Consider the following 14,710-nt stretch of genomic DNA (forward strand, 5'->3'; position numbering starts at 1 on the left):
TTAAGGCAGGATTCCAACCTCATTACTGCCAGGAATAAGATTCATCCAAGGTGGAAGTGTCCTCCCTTAGAACTCAAATCTGTCTCAGAATGGCTTTTCTCTCCCCTTTGTTTTGGAAGCCAAGCAATTACTTTTTTTTCTTTAAGGAAAAAAAAATTGTGCTAATGCACAAAACTCTCTTTTTCCCCTTTCATTTATTTAAAATTGAACTTAACAAAGTCAGTTCTGAGCAAGCTCTCTATATGAGTAATGCTTTTTGTCCATAAAAGAGCATTGACTCAAATGTTTCGGGAGTGCTGATTCTCTCTTCTTTGTGTGAGCGTCCACAATGACAAAGTGCTCATGTCAGAGTGTATAATGAAACTATAAATTGTTTTCATGAATGCTCTGAATTTGGTCTTTTACGGGGCAAATTCAAAAGGTATTTAGTGCCACATTTCACATATGTGAATAACACCAGACGGTGCGGTATAGCCAATGAAAGTAAAGAAGTCCTGGTCAGGGCTCATGCTGGCCCATGTGCTGGGTGGTTGTCACGTGGGGGTGGGTCACAGTGGGGGGAGTGGGGAGAAGGATGGACAAAGAGTTTCCATAAGGTACACTTGACTGTTTGGGGATAATTCCAAATGTGGCTAAAATACTTAGTTCGTAAAATTGGTTTCTGGTAGGAGGGGCTGCGTTGGAATCACAGAAGTTGTGTATATCTTGGTCAAATATGTGAACCAAAATTCTAAAGTGAGAAAATGTCTGCTGTGTTGTGTGGGCAGGTGCAATCTATTGCAATGATTTATGGTTCAATTAAATTATTTTAAATAATATTTTTGTGTTTTTTTAAATTATAGATACCATATGAGTTTAGTCTAGAAAATTTAGAAAGCATAGAAAAGCATAAAGAATAAAAATTTTAGCCCGACCGGCATGGCTCAGTGGTTGAGTGTCCACCTGTGAACCAGGAGGTTATGGTTCAATCCCGTCAGGGCACATGCAGGGGTTGCAGGCTCAGTCCCCAGTGGGGAGTGTGCAGGAGGCAGCCGATCAATGATTCTCTCTCATCATTGATGTTTCTATCTCTCTCTCCCTCTCCCTTCCCCTCTGAAATCAAGAAAAATATATTTTTTAAAAAGAATAAAATTTTTAAAACATGCAAATAATTTTGCTACCAAGAAACAATTGTTAGTGATATACAAATGTCTTATTAAGTGTCTTTCTGTGTATATCATTTTGTAAAATTTTAACAAAATTTTACATAATCTTATCTGGATATAGAAATCCTTTTAAAAAAATAATTGGGGTCCAGCTATCTGTTTAGCTATGTAATTTTTTTAAAGTATTCTACTGTTTTACTTATTTGTAATGGAATGATTTTATCTGACCCAGTTTGCCAAAGTTCATGAGCATCCAAAGCTTAGGTTCTGTCCTGAGGGATAGGTTAGGTACTGTCCCAGCCTTAGGTGCCTATGTCAGTTACTGACAAATGCTTCTGGGTATATGTTCTCTAAAAACAAAACAAGCAACAGAACAACAAACAAACAAACAAAACAAGCCTGCAGGGTATGGTAAATGGAGTCCTGTTGAGGTCCTGACCAGTTGCTTGGACTTCTTTTGCAGTACCTGGTGTGCAAAAGGAAGCTGGAGAGCAAAAAGGAGGCCCTGCTGATCCTCTCCAAGGAGCTGGACACATGCCAGCAGGAAAGGGACCAGTACAAACTCATGGCCAACCAGCTCCGAGAACGCCACCAGTCCCTGAAGAAGAAATACCGAGAGCTGATCGTACGTATGATGTCACCGTGGCATTCCTGTTCCCTGGTTAAGATAGAAAGGGGGCATTTCAACATGCCGTTTCCTCAAAAAAGGATTGAATTCAAACAGTTCCAAAGTGGGAAAATTAAGAGGTGAATGTCATCACCCCGAAATCCTCCACAACCCAGTCCCTCCAGACGGCTTACTCGGGCACCTATGAAGCATACACATACACATACACGTACACATATGCGTTTGTGTGCCAGTTTACTTAATCATTTGTTCCTATGGAGTATTTATAAATCTGCCCTATCTAATACAGAAACCATGTGGTTATTTAAATTCCATTTTAAATTAATTAGAATTAAATAGAATTGAAAACTCAGTTCTTCAGTCTCATCACATTTCATGGACTCAGTTGGCATAGGTGGTCGGTGGTGACTGTATTGCATCGCATTGCTATGGGGCATTGTCATGGTGGCCACTCTGCTGGACAGTTCCATGTAGGGTGTTTCCATCTCTGCAGAGTTCTGTTAGACAGCACAATATAAATGTTGTCCTAAAACTTGCTCTTTTCACTCACATCTTATTTTGGACATCTCTCTAGGTCATACATACAAATATAGTTCATTTTTAAACATAGTTGCATAGTAATATTTTCATTTTTTAAACCTTTCTTTTATCGTGAGCATTTAGGTTTTCTTTAGGGTTTTATACAGCAAGATTTTTAAGGGTATAGATTATATGGAAATGGAGGATAACAAGAGCATTCCTGCTTCTTTTTTACTCATATATGCAGCCTCTTTTAAAAGTGTTGACACTATTGCTAATATTTAACCATTTGTGCTGGGCTCATTGAACTGTCCTGGCACAGAAATAGAGTAGGAAGATTCCTCGGGTTAAAGTACTGTTGACCAATATGTGGACAACATCAGATAAAAGTGTACTCATTATTGAGCATTTACTCATTCACCTGAGATATTTGTTGTCCCAGATGACCCACAAGGGAGAGAAATTGAATTCTTTTAAGATAAAAAGTCTGATAGGACTGGAAGTTCTCAGTTAATTTTCTTTTATTTTGAGCATATCTTTTCCACCCCCTCCCCATATTATTCTGTTCATAGAGAAAACTCAAGTGTGTATATGTGTATCCATTGCTATTCCTTTGGATCTAACAATGTAAAGAGGAACTCAACTCAACCAAATGAAATATTACATAAGATTGGCTCTGCTCAGAAATAATTTTGATAAATGCAGTTTTGGGTTTTTTCTTTTTGGTTTTTTTGTTTGTTTGTTTGTTTTGGTTCACACAGTTTTAGAAAATATACAGGTTTGGTCTTAAATGGAACTGATTCCTCAGAGGTTTTTCCAAAATAAGTCTGGTTGAATTTGTAGTTAATATTTTGAAAGCATATCTGAACTTGGTTCAGCACATTACTGGTTGCAGGGGGTGGGGTTCGGGAGGGTCTGAATCTAGTTCATAGTTTGGTTCAGTTCCTTGAATCTAAGCACATTAAAAAAAAAAACTAAAATGTAGCATTTGTTTCTTTGTAGGATGGAGATCCATCCCTTCCCCCTGAAAAGAGGAAACAGGTAAGACTTACTCCTGATCTTGGATAACTCTCAAATTGTTTGCATTGGTGCCTTCAACAGTTATGGAGATCAGGGAATCCCACGATGTGCAGAGAAATCTTTTAGTTTCCAGGATCCTTTTGTCCTACGGAGGGGAATGGGTGGTAGGGCCATTCTGACTGCAGAGAGGTTTTGGGGTGGGGTGATGGGTGAAGGGAACCAAGTGAAGTCCAACAGGGTGGCAGAGTGCATCCCATTCCTTCTTCCAAGGAATTGACCACATTCCCTTTCTTGTTGGGAAACCATAAGTTGAAGGTTCATGGCTATAGCACATTAGCTTACTGTTCCATGGGTGGTAACGTTTTACTGTTTATTTTCTGCCACTTCAGACTTTTTTTTCAATTTTGTATTTTATTTTATTTATACTTTAGTATAGTTAGCATACAATATTATATTAGCTTCAAGTGTACAACATAGTGATTCAACATTGTATACCTTACAATGAGATCACCACAATAAGTCTAGGTCCCATCTGTCACCATACAAAATTGTTATGATATTATTGTTGTTGTTAATCCTCACCCAAGGATATTTTTCCATTGATTTTTAGAGAGAGTAGAAAGGAGAGAGAGAGAGACAGAGAGAGAGAAACATCGATGTGAGGGAGACACATCGATTGGTTGCTTCCCCAACCAGGGCCGGGGATTGAGCCTGCAACCGAGGTATGTGTCCTTGACCAGAATCGAACCCAGGACCCTTTAGTCCATGGGCTGGTGCTCTATCCCTTGCGCCAAACTGGCTAGGGCTTGTGATATTATTGACTACATTCCCTGTGCTGTATATTACCTTCCCATGACTTATTTATTTTATAACTAGAAGTTTGTACCTCTTATTCCCCTTCACCTTTTCACCTATCCCCCTAATCACCTCCCCTCTGACAATCATCAGTTTGTTCTGTTTCTATGGGTTTGCTTTTCTTTTGTTTTGTTTGTTCATTTGTTTTATTTTGTTTTGTTTTAGATTGCACATATAAGTGAAATCATATGGTATTTGTCTTTCTCATTCTGAGTTATTTCACTTAGCATAATACCCTCTATGTCCATCAATGTTGTTGCAAATGGTAAGATTTCAATTTTTTCATATTCCTGAGTGATATTCCATTGTGCGTATGCATCACATCTTCTTTATCCATTCACCTATCGGTGGACACCTAGCACTTCGGACTTTTAAAAGCCATCTTACCAGCAAAACTCACAAGCTATTTATGTTCTTTTCTCCTAAATGGTAGCCAACATTGTTTACTGAAAAATTCAATTTTTCCTGTGGCTTTTAGATGCCCACTTTCATCAGTGAACAAATCCTTGTATAAATACATGGATCTGTGTCTGGACTTTCGGTTCTGTTCCTTTGAGCTTCTATATAGTCCTGTGGTCCTACCACATTATTCTGGTTTTACTTTATAATACTTTTAATATCTATTTGGGCTCATCTCCTTCCCTTTGCTCTTCTTTTTCAGGAAGATAACAAACATTTTATCAGGTGCTCCTCTGATCCTCCCCCCCCGCCCCCCGCAAATCCATACCTATTGGTATTTTGATCCAGGGCTTGTTAAATTTATAGATTAATTTGGGGACAGTTAACATTTTCATAGGATTATACCCAGGAATATTGTACATCAAATTTCTTTTAATACAGTTACATACATACATACACATATATTGCTTTTTCCAAAGATATCTTTGTTAGAACTTTTCTTAACTTCATAATTATTCTATGCTGACATACCCTGAGTTATCACCTTTTATGGGCTTGAGGGGAGCCCAGATGATGTGATGTTAATGCTGTGTGTTCCAAGTTATAGGAATTCTCTATACCAGAGCAGGGCTTCGAAACTTGTGGATGCAAATAAGTACAGGTTTGTTTGGTCTTCTCATAACTGTCACAGCTAACTAAACATCCTGTTTTTGTTCATTGATCATATACCTGGTATTGCATATAAATGTCTTAGGTTCATTACCTTGTAATTTTTGATGCTGCGTAAATAGTATGGCCAAGACACACACACACACACACACACACACACACACACACACACACACACTTGCACACATGCACATGTGCACAGGCGTGCCCATTTACCCTTAAATAGCAATTCAGTCCCGTGGCTACCTATTCAGTCAATCGGTTCTACTCACTCCCATAACCTCCTTGCTATTTTATTTGATTGCTTTACAATGTTTCAGATTTTATCTAAAGTCAAACTTTTCTATGGAGCCAGTTGATTTTTTTTTTCTAAACAAAATTACATGAACATTTAGCATTAATGTCCAAAAATTGGGATTTTTCATCTGGAATTGCTAGGTGCTTTTGTTTTTGTGATTTGGGGTGGCTATAAGCAGTCATCTCTGGCATGACTAGAGTTTGTTAGTATACATGAAAGAGTTTTACAGTGTAAATGAATTCACATCCTGTGACTATATAATACAGAATTTACATTGACTGAGGAGAATCTGATGAATTCCAGTAAGTCTGTCAAACTGCGTTCTTATAGAAAAAAAAAAAGCCACACAAGTATGGGCTTTGTAGCTTTTAATATGGTGTGGAGTTTCTGTCCCTCTGGGATTTAGTATGGTGCTGTGAGCTTGCATTCTGCACCCTTCCTGCCGGGTTGGAACCACTGATTTTCTGCATGAGGTAGGATGCATTGGGGTGCAAGTGACAGAAATTCTCGACTGCTTAAGCAATGCAGGAATCAATGACCTTACATAACCTAAAGTCAAGAGGTAGTGCAGGCCTCAGATGCTGTATAGTTGTCAGGTCCATTGTGCCACATTTAGCCCATAAAAATACAGGACACCCGGATAAATTTGAATTCTGATAGATAATTAATACTTTTTCAGTACAAAGTTATGTCCCATGTATTATTAGGGAATACTTATGCTAAAGCGTTCTTCATTGTTTATCTGAAATTCAAATTGAACTGGGCATCCAGTATTTTATCTGACCACTCTACCACTGTGCCTATTTTAATGCCAGCTTCCTCTTAGCATAAGTTTTCTTCTAAGGTTGGTTCCCCAAAGCAGAAGAGGTAGAAAACCCAGCCACAGAATACAAGTCTAGTTGGGTGAGTATTGGACATGCTCCTATTCCTGGTCTATTAACATTCACCTGGGCATGGGGTGCAAATGACCTGGAGAGTACTGTACATCATCTGCCTTAGATTAAGCATCTGGAATGGAAGCGCTATGAGGCAGCCAGCAGTGATACCCATCAAACAAATTGTGTGGATTCGGGAAGGTTGCTTTTGGCATGTGAGTCTCAGTTTTCTCATCCATAAAATGGGAGAAAGTAGTGCCCACCACATAGTGTGGCTAAAGGAACAAATGAGATATGTCAAGAAGTGTTTTCAGTTCCATTTCTCTGGACCAGTGGTTCTTACATTCTTGAGAATCAGAGATATCTTTGGGAATATGATGAAAGCCATGGGCCTTTGCTCCAGAAATGCGGCACAGAGATGCCCACAAAAATATTTGCATTCAATTTCCTAGGTTCATTGACTGTCTGCTTCCTGTCCACGGATCCTTGGGGTTCCTTGCACTGCATTTAAGAGCTGCTGCTCTAAATGTATTGAGGGTTCTTCTCAGATATAAGTAGACATGGCTTGTGCTTTGTAGTGGTTTGTGCTTTTCAGAGGCTATGTATGCATGGCTGGATGAATGGATGGATGGATGGATGGATGGATGGATGGATGTAATCTCCTATCTTCTGAGGTCACACTGGCAAGGATGTCTTTTATGAAGTCTCAAGGGCACATTATGGGCATCATGGATTCAAATTTAACCCAACTACTTGCTGACTGGGTGATCTTGTGTAACCTTTCTGGGACTCAATTTCCTTCTCTTCAAAATGAACATAATAATGAGACATATTCATAAAGTTCTTATGAAGAACTGGTATGATAATGCCGACTTCCTTGTACTTGGTGAGTGCTCCACGGTGAGTGAAAAAATTGATTGGCTATTTTTAATTTTTCATGTAACTTGTCCAAGGTCACACAACAGGTTAATAGAGCAGCACTAGATTCAGATCTCCTAACTTGTGGTTCAGGGTTTGAGTTCAGGTGTTTTTGTTCTACATTTGATTCTTAGAATATTTGAGTGGAGAGGAAGCATAATCAATATTTAATTCAACCCATTCTGAAAGTCCACAGATTAAAAGCTTTATTCGAAGCCCTCTGCTTCAGAGTGGTGGAGCACCAGAAATTAACCTAGGAGTTGCGGCCTAACCCACTGTTCTTTCCTGCGACCAACAATATCTGGCCATACTTTTTTCCTGCTATTTTAAAAATATATACTTTTATTAATTTCAGAGAGGAAGGGAGAGGGAGAGATAGAAACATCAATGATGAGAGACAGTCATTGATCAGCTGCCTCGTGCACCCCCTTACTGGGGATCGAACCCGCAACCCGGGCATGTGCCCTTGACCGGAATCGAACCTAGGACCCTTCAGTCTGCAGGCCAATGCTCTATCCTCTGAGCCAAACTGGCTAGAGCCTTTTTTCCTGCTTTGATTGTCTCCTCCTCAGAGGACAGACCAGAACTTTCATGATTGTGTGCAAGAAACATAGTTGTCAAGGCTTTCTTTTAGAACTTAGAATCCTTTTGAAAACAACTCAATTTCCAATGGTAAATCATCTGTTAAAGAAGCTGTGAAGGAGACGTGACAACAGCGATGCACTAATAGCTTCCCGTGCAATATTGAAATGTAAATTTCTTCCTGGTACTCCAGGCAGAACCGTGCGCGGGGCACCCCTTCGCACTGCAACGAGAGATCACCGAAAGATCTCAGTTGCCTCTAAATATTTGTCTTTTGCTAAACAAGCAGCCTCTCCAAAGGAGACAAAAGGGGAATGTAAATGATCTTGGGTTAATCTTCTTATAAAGTGGGATTTGGGGCAGTCACGGCAGCCCACTCTCCCCACGCAAATTCCTCCTGGAGTGAGTCACCAGATGCATTGTTGTCTTTTCCGGTTGTGATTTTGTGCAGCTATTCCACGGGAGGCTTCCTCTGGGTCTAGGAGGGAGCCTTTGCTTTCTTCCCTTAAAAAGTGATGGCTTATTTAGACGGTGACATACGCCAGGATGACAACCCTGGAGAAATCAGAGCAGAGAGGGCCCCCTGTGGGGTGGGAGGAAGCCTATCAGTTCAGTAGCAAAGTCTTCTTAGTCAATCTTATTTCAGTCCCCGGTGACTGCGAGGCAGAGCAGCTTTGCATCTGAGTCTCGGTTTGATGCTCAGAACCGAAAACTCCCTTCAAAGGTCTCGCGTGCTTTGAGATGTTCCTTTCATAACACTTTGAACAGTAGGTACGACTTTCCTGTCACACCAGGGAACCTGGGGGAAACATCCAGGGTCCAGCCTGTGGGATATCTCCCAAAACATAACGGCAACTTCCTTCTGAGCCCTAATGCCTCTTGCTGTAAGTCTAAGCCCTTAAAATCCTGACAACAATATTGTAAGGAAGGTGCAAGCACCCCCAATTGGTAGGTGAGGAAATTTAGGCTCAATGCGTCCAAAGAGCTTGGGAGCTGTTAAGGGAGCCACTAAAGTGGCAGATGCAGAATCATAATGAGCAAGATTAAGCAAATATTTATTTACGTAGCCACCTCCCAAACCTACTGAAGAGTGTTTGCCCATGGGCTGGAAATGCATTTGTTGGCAAGTGTGTATGTCCGAGATCTTTCTATGAGGTGGGAGTAGGCTGCTGAGGGCTCCTTGCCCAGCCAACAGCTATGTATGGAATAATCTCTCGGGTGGTTGTTTTCTGTAAATCAGAAAGCTGTCGCTGTAGCCGAGGTCATCACCTTGGCAGTTGCTGTGAACAGGGGGCCCTTGCTCAGCAGAACAAGTTTCACTCTATTACTATTAACACAGGAGTCGCCGCACACCAAAGCAGCCGAGTAGAAATTGCAATTAAATTTGCTATCAATCACACCTCTCAAGTAAGCTTGATGTTTCATCAAACTTTTTTTTTTTTTACATATTCTTGTTTTATGTAGTATGTTCCCCTATTGAAGGTGTGGGGTAAGGGGTCCAGAGTATCAAACTTTTTAACACCATGTAGTTGAGCAGCATTTTCTAAATCTGGTCTCTTTCTTTCTCCTGCTCTTTTTTCCTTACTCTTCTTCTTTTTTAAAAATAGTTTTTTATTGATTTCAGAGAGGAAGGGAGAAGGAGAGAGAGAGAGAGAAACATCAATGATGAGAAAGAATCATTGATTGGCTGCCTCCAGCATGCCCCCCACTGAGAATTGAGCCCACAACCCTGGGCATGTGCCCTGACCGGGAATCCAACCATGACCTCCTGGTTCATAGGTCGATGCTCTACTACTGAGCCACACTGGCTGGGCTTCTTACTCTTCTTGAGGAAGTGCCTAGGTCAAGGTTTTACCGGTCTCTCTCTGACTTTTCCCTCACATTTTTTATTTCTTGTTTTGCCATATCAGCAAATTGAGAAGTAAGATGCAGGGCCCCCTGGTAATGCATCATCTTTTACTCTACAGTGTGGAGGAACTTTTCCATGGCTATGTTACCTGAAATGCTGTTCGTCTAATAAATTAGCAAGATTCAAGATGACTGAAGGGTCTGGGCTCGCACCTGGTTGGAAGGTTAATCTTAAACTTGTCATCACTTTCTCTTCATGTTGTTTTATACCCTCTATCCTCTTAGGTTCCGTGACTGGGGGCCTGCAAATTTAACTAACAGGAGAGTGATTAACAGGAGAAAACATGACTTTATGAATATTTTACATGGAAGGGAATTTATAGAAAAGGGAAACTCAATGAACTGGTTAGACTTGGGTGGGGGCTTATATACCATGGGGTTTGGGCTTCAAGGGATAACAAATTGTGGGGAAGTGACTAGGAAATATATGCGGAAACTAACCGGAGATGGGGGTTATTTGGGGGTTATTTTAATTAGGGTTGTTTATGGTGCCCACTCTCAGTCTCGGGTGATAAGAGTTGCTCTCCTCCTCCTGGTACTGGCGCCATAGGACACGCTCACAAAAGGAAATGTATGCCCTGCTTTCAGGCAGACAAGGGAGGAAGGAGAGCGCTCCGTATCTGTTGATTCTCAATTTCTTCAGCTCAAAATAATCTCTACGACAAAGTGGCATATTTTTGGAGTGACATATTCTGACCCGCTTGCAACCATCTTTTCATTCTGACATCGCGGAGAAGAATGGTCGATGCGGATCCTTTTCTCCCGTCTCAGAGATTCAGGGCTCTCTCCTCCAACTCGCATCCTGAAACCCCCTCCTCGGGACCAGTGATGGTTACTCGGTCATTGGAAACAGGAGGCCCTAACAGTGATCGTCACTGCCAAGCATGAGGCATCATTTTTCACGAATCTCCCGGCGCTTTTTGTAAGTTGAAAGAACGTATTGCATCTAGAGTGTAAACGGTGCTGACACATGTGGCGTTTCTAAGGGAATTGAAACAGAGGTAGAGGCAGGGATGTTGTTCTTATCCTCTGCCCTCCTAGGTTCCGTGAATGGGGGCCTGCAAATCTAACTAACAGGAGAGCGATTAACGGAAGAAAAAGCATATGATTTTATGAATATTTCATGCTGGAGTTCACAGGATGCAGTAGGACTTGGGGAGAGTTGGAGAGACTCTCATTGCTCACAGGGCGCATCTGCCCCCGTGGGAACTTCTGCAGCCAAGCAGAGGGAGCGCTGGGGTGAGAAAATCACTGGCCTCTCTGGTCCCAGGGCTCTGCCTTCACAACAGCCATCAGGGGTGTCGTCTTAACCTCTGTGCAGAGAGAATTTCTGTGGGCCCCACCGTTCCCGCAGCGGGGGCTGGCCTTGGCAAAGCTTCTGCAGACATCCGTGGGAACTGGGGGTTGAGCTCTTCCTCTGACAAAGGAAGGTGTGTCGGAATGGAGAGCTGTGATATCCTCTCAGCCTCAGGCCTCCTGGCTGTATTTTCATCAACTCTCTCCCCTCCCTTCCGCATCCCTATTTTAATAGATCAACTTCTAGCCAAAAAGAGGAACTTCAATATATATGCATTCTGCAATATATCCCACCGTATTCAGCATTCCGCTATGATCAGAGCTAAAATGTCAACCATTCCTGTCGGCCTTGGCTAGATCTGAATATTGAAAGTAGGCTTCTCTTTAAGCCTTTTCATGTTCTGCTATTCATGCTCCCACCTGCCCCAGAGGTTTAGAGAAAATAATCTCTCGGCTTTGTTTTCTTTCCCTGTGAAATCCTTCCCAGCATCTGCCACCTTCCCCTGACATTTCCTGCACCCAGAGCTGCTATTCTAAACCGATGGTCACAGAGTCTTTCCTGATAACATGGAGACAACACGCTCTGCATGGCTGATACATTACAAGCAGGCGTCCCGTGTTCGCTGGATGGGTTGTTACAGTGAATGTGTGTGAGTCACAGGCATTATTTTTGGTCAAAAGAATGGTGTGAACTTTTCTCCTCTATTTTGAGTGCTTTGAAATGTACCATTTCTCTTGTCTTTCTTTCTTCTTGTTCTTTAAGGTGTTAGGCACCATATCAGAATAGTGGTTGTCTAGTTTTCAGAGTTATTGTTCTGGAGTGGAGGTGGAAGGCCTGATGAATAGGAAAGAATTTTGTGCTGACAAGTACTCCAGCCTGTGAAACATAGAAGAAAATTACAAGTCACCTGCCCTAACGCAGGACACCTCCCCACCCCAGCCTACCCCAGGGGTCAGTTTTAAAGCTAGCGTAGATTTACTGTGAACTCACTTGATTGACTATTGTTTTGCAGCCACTGTAGACGCTACTGATTTTATTTTGGTAGATTTCTTTTGAGCCAGGTTGCAGAGTAAATCATGTTTGACAGTCACATCAATGGGTCTCTGAATCGCTGTTCCCTGAAGCAGCCCTGTTCTCTGCTTTATGTATCATTGGAGGTATATACCGGGTGCCAGCCCTGTTCTGAGGTCTAAATCCTGTGGAGCATCGCTGAGCTCAGCGCTGTTCAAAGTGATGCCCAAGGACCAGTGCCCGGCTCAGGCTGCTGTTGCTGGACAAGCTCAGTGCAGAAATGAAGAGGAAGTGTTCAGAAACTTTGACAGCAATCTGACAGCAGGGTTTTTAAAAAAATATATTTTTATTTATTTCAGAGAGGAGGGCAGAGGAAAAGAGAAATAGAAACATGAATGATGAGAGAGAATCATTGATTGGCTGCCTCCTGCCCACCCTACACTGGGGATTGAGCCTGCAACCCCAGCATGTGCCCTGACTGGGAATCGAACCGTGACCTCTTGGTTCATAGGTCGATGCTCAACCACTGAGCCACGCTGGCCGGGCAGACAGCAGGATTTTTGAATCTAACAAACACTTGGAGTCTTGATTTCTTAAATTCATTTTCCTAGTAGTTGATTTCCATTATATTTTGTAACAGTGCTGGTTTGTGATGGAGTAGAGGTAGAGAACCGGTCTTTCACCATGGACACGTGGAGTTGTACTGACTTAGATACTGCGGTGATGCTGGTCGGCGAACATCCACCCCACCTGAGAGGCTCAAGCCATTATCGATTCAAACAGGGAAGGTTAGGGCATTGCAGTTTTTGGGCAATTGTTTGTCTTTTATGAAGTTTTCACTATTACTGTTATAAGCATGTCTCTCTGGGCATCTCTTCTGCCGCTGAAGAAAAGGCAGGTGCTGTGAAGGTGGATTTTGTTGTGTCCCCTGCAGATGGGGTGCTGAGATGCCTGACCATGTGCAGGCGGCAGCGGGCCCTGGGAGGCTGCCTTCAGCCCTGGGCTCCTCCTCCTCCTCTGGGCCGGTTACTGGACCTGGGGCATGTCCCCCCGTCTGGTGGAAAGGGATTATGCTTGCTGAGCAAATGTCTGGGAACTGTTTTGGAGTTGCATGGAGGAAAAGCAGAGGTTGCCCACCTGTGACAGTTTGTGCTGAGAAAGAAGACCTACAGGAGGAACGGGTGGAACCAGGAAAAGAACTGGGGGAAAAAATCAAGAACTGAATCCTCTGTCCACTTCATGTAGTCTCTGGGGTGAACTGCTCTCCAAAGTGGAAGTTTTCGATGTGATGGGGAGAGGGAGTGAGGGAAGCCAGTAGCTGGAACTTCCCCCGGGATTACAAGGGTCTTGCTCACTCTGGCCCCTTTTCCAAGTCTTGGTTGAAAGGTGGCTTTCCCAGTGAGGCCTCTGTGGCTCTTTCTCCTGCACACTCAGTTCCCTTTGCCTGCTCAATTTTTCTCCATGGCGGTAACCATCCAACTACTGGTCATTATTTAATATAATATAATATAATATAATATAATATAATATAATATAATATATCTATATATATAAAAGCCTAAGCAACCAAACGACTGAACGACTGAACAACCGGTCAACTGGTCGCTATGACATGCACTGACCACCAGGGAGCAGATGCTTAACGCAGGAGCTTCCTTCTGGTAGTCAGTGCACTTGCCAGCCAACCTCTGGTGGCCGACCAACCTTCTGCAGTTCCTCCCCTGCTGGCCAGCCCCAATCAGCCTGATCGGGACTGGGCAAGATGGCCCCTATCGGCCCTGATCACCAGCCAGGCCGAGGGACCCCACCTGTGCACAGGGCCTCTATTATAATATAATTTGTTAAAATGCATGCTTACAAGGGTAAGGGGTTATGTGTATTGCTCACTGCTGAAGGTGCTCAATAAATATTTATTATATAAATAGATAGATGAGTAAGGAACAGTGAAGAACCAGGATCACAAAGGAGCCAACTGTGCCCAAGGAGGCATTTGGCCAGATCTTCCCAGTGGTTCCTGGTGTGGTTGAGTTGGGGCAAGTGGAAGGACATAATCAAGGGAGGCAACCAGCCGTGAACCAGCACCTATCTATGCCAAGCACTGTGGTACATGTCCTGTCTTCATTGCTCAATTTTAATATCAAGGCCCCACATGAAGTATATATGGTGACTCCGTTTTACAGATGGGGACACTCAAGTGGTTAAGAAACTCACCCAGGGTCACCCAGCTCAGTAAGTGGCAGGACTGGGATCCAACTTAGTCTTTCTGATTCCATTGATGTTTCCAAAAATAGCTTGTTGATTACAATGTCCCTTGATTCTCTGTGTTCTTCCCTATAAAGTGGGAGTTAACATTTCTCATCCTTCAACAAATTTTTATCTGCTGAGAACAGAATCTGGGAGGATTGGAATGCAACGATTACAAGATAAGAGCTTTGCAAATACGCAGTAAAAACCTGAGATCACATTATTGAGTAACATCCACAAATAAGTGAGTAGAAGCCAGGGATTGTTAAACCCAGCCCGTGGGGATGAGTGGGCTTTTTCATGCAAGGGCCCATGCCAGTACTGGTTCCAGTGTTGGTCATT

The 14,710-nt window shown here is 42.5% G+C and overlaps 1 protein-coding gene across 8 annotated transcripts in view; it reads left to right on the forward strand.

The window, feature by feature from the left end:
• Positions 1 to 14,710, forward strand: part of CCDC149 (coiled-coil domain containing 149) — a 101,446-nt gene that overhangs the window by 34,296 nt on the left and 52,440 nt on the right. For all 8 annotated transcript variants that reach the window (XM_023757730.1, XM_023757738.1, XM_023757734.1 and 5 more), the window contains exons 2-3: positions 1,609 to 1,770; positions 3,295 to 3,333. In XM_023757730.1, the coding sequence (XP_023613498.1) occupies positions 1,609 to 1,770; positions 3,295 to 3,333 (201 nt within the window). The remainder of the gene's footprint in view (positions 1 to 1,608; positions 1,771 to 3,294; positions 3,334 to 14,710) is intronic.

This window comes from Myotis lucifugus, unplaced genomic scaffold (assembly GCF_000147115.1).
Source record: "Myotis lucifugus unplaced genomic scaffold, Myoluc2.0 scaffold_112, whole genome shotgun sequence".
Taxonomy (NCBI): domain Eukaryota; kingdom Metazoa; phylum Chordata; class Mammalia; order Chiroptera; family Vespertilionidae; genus Myotis; species Myotis lucifugus.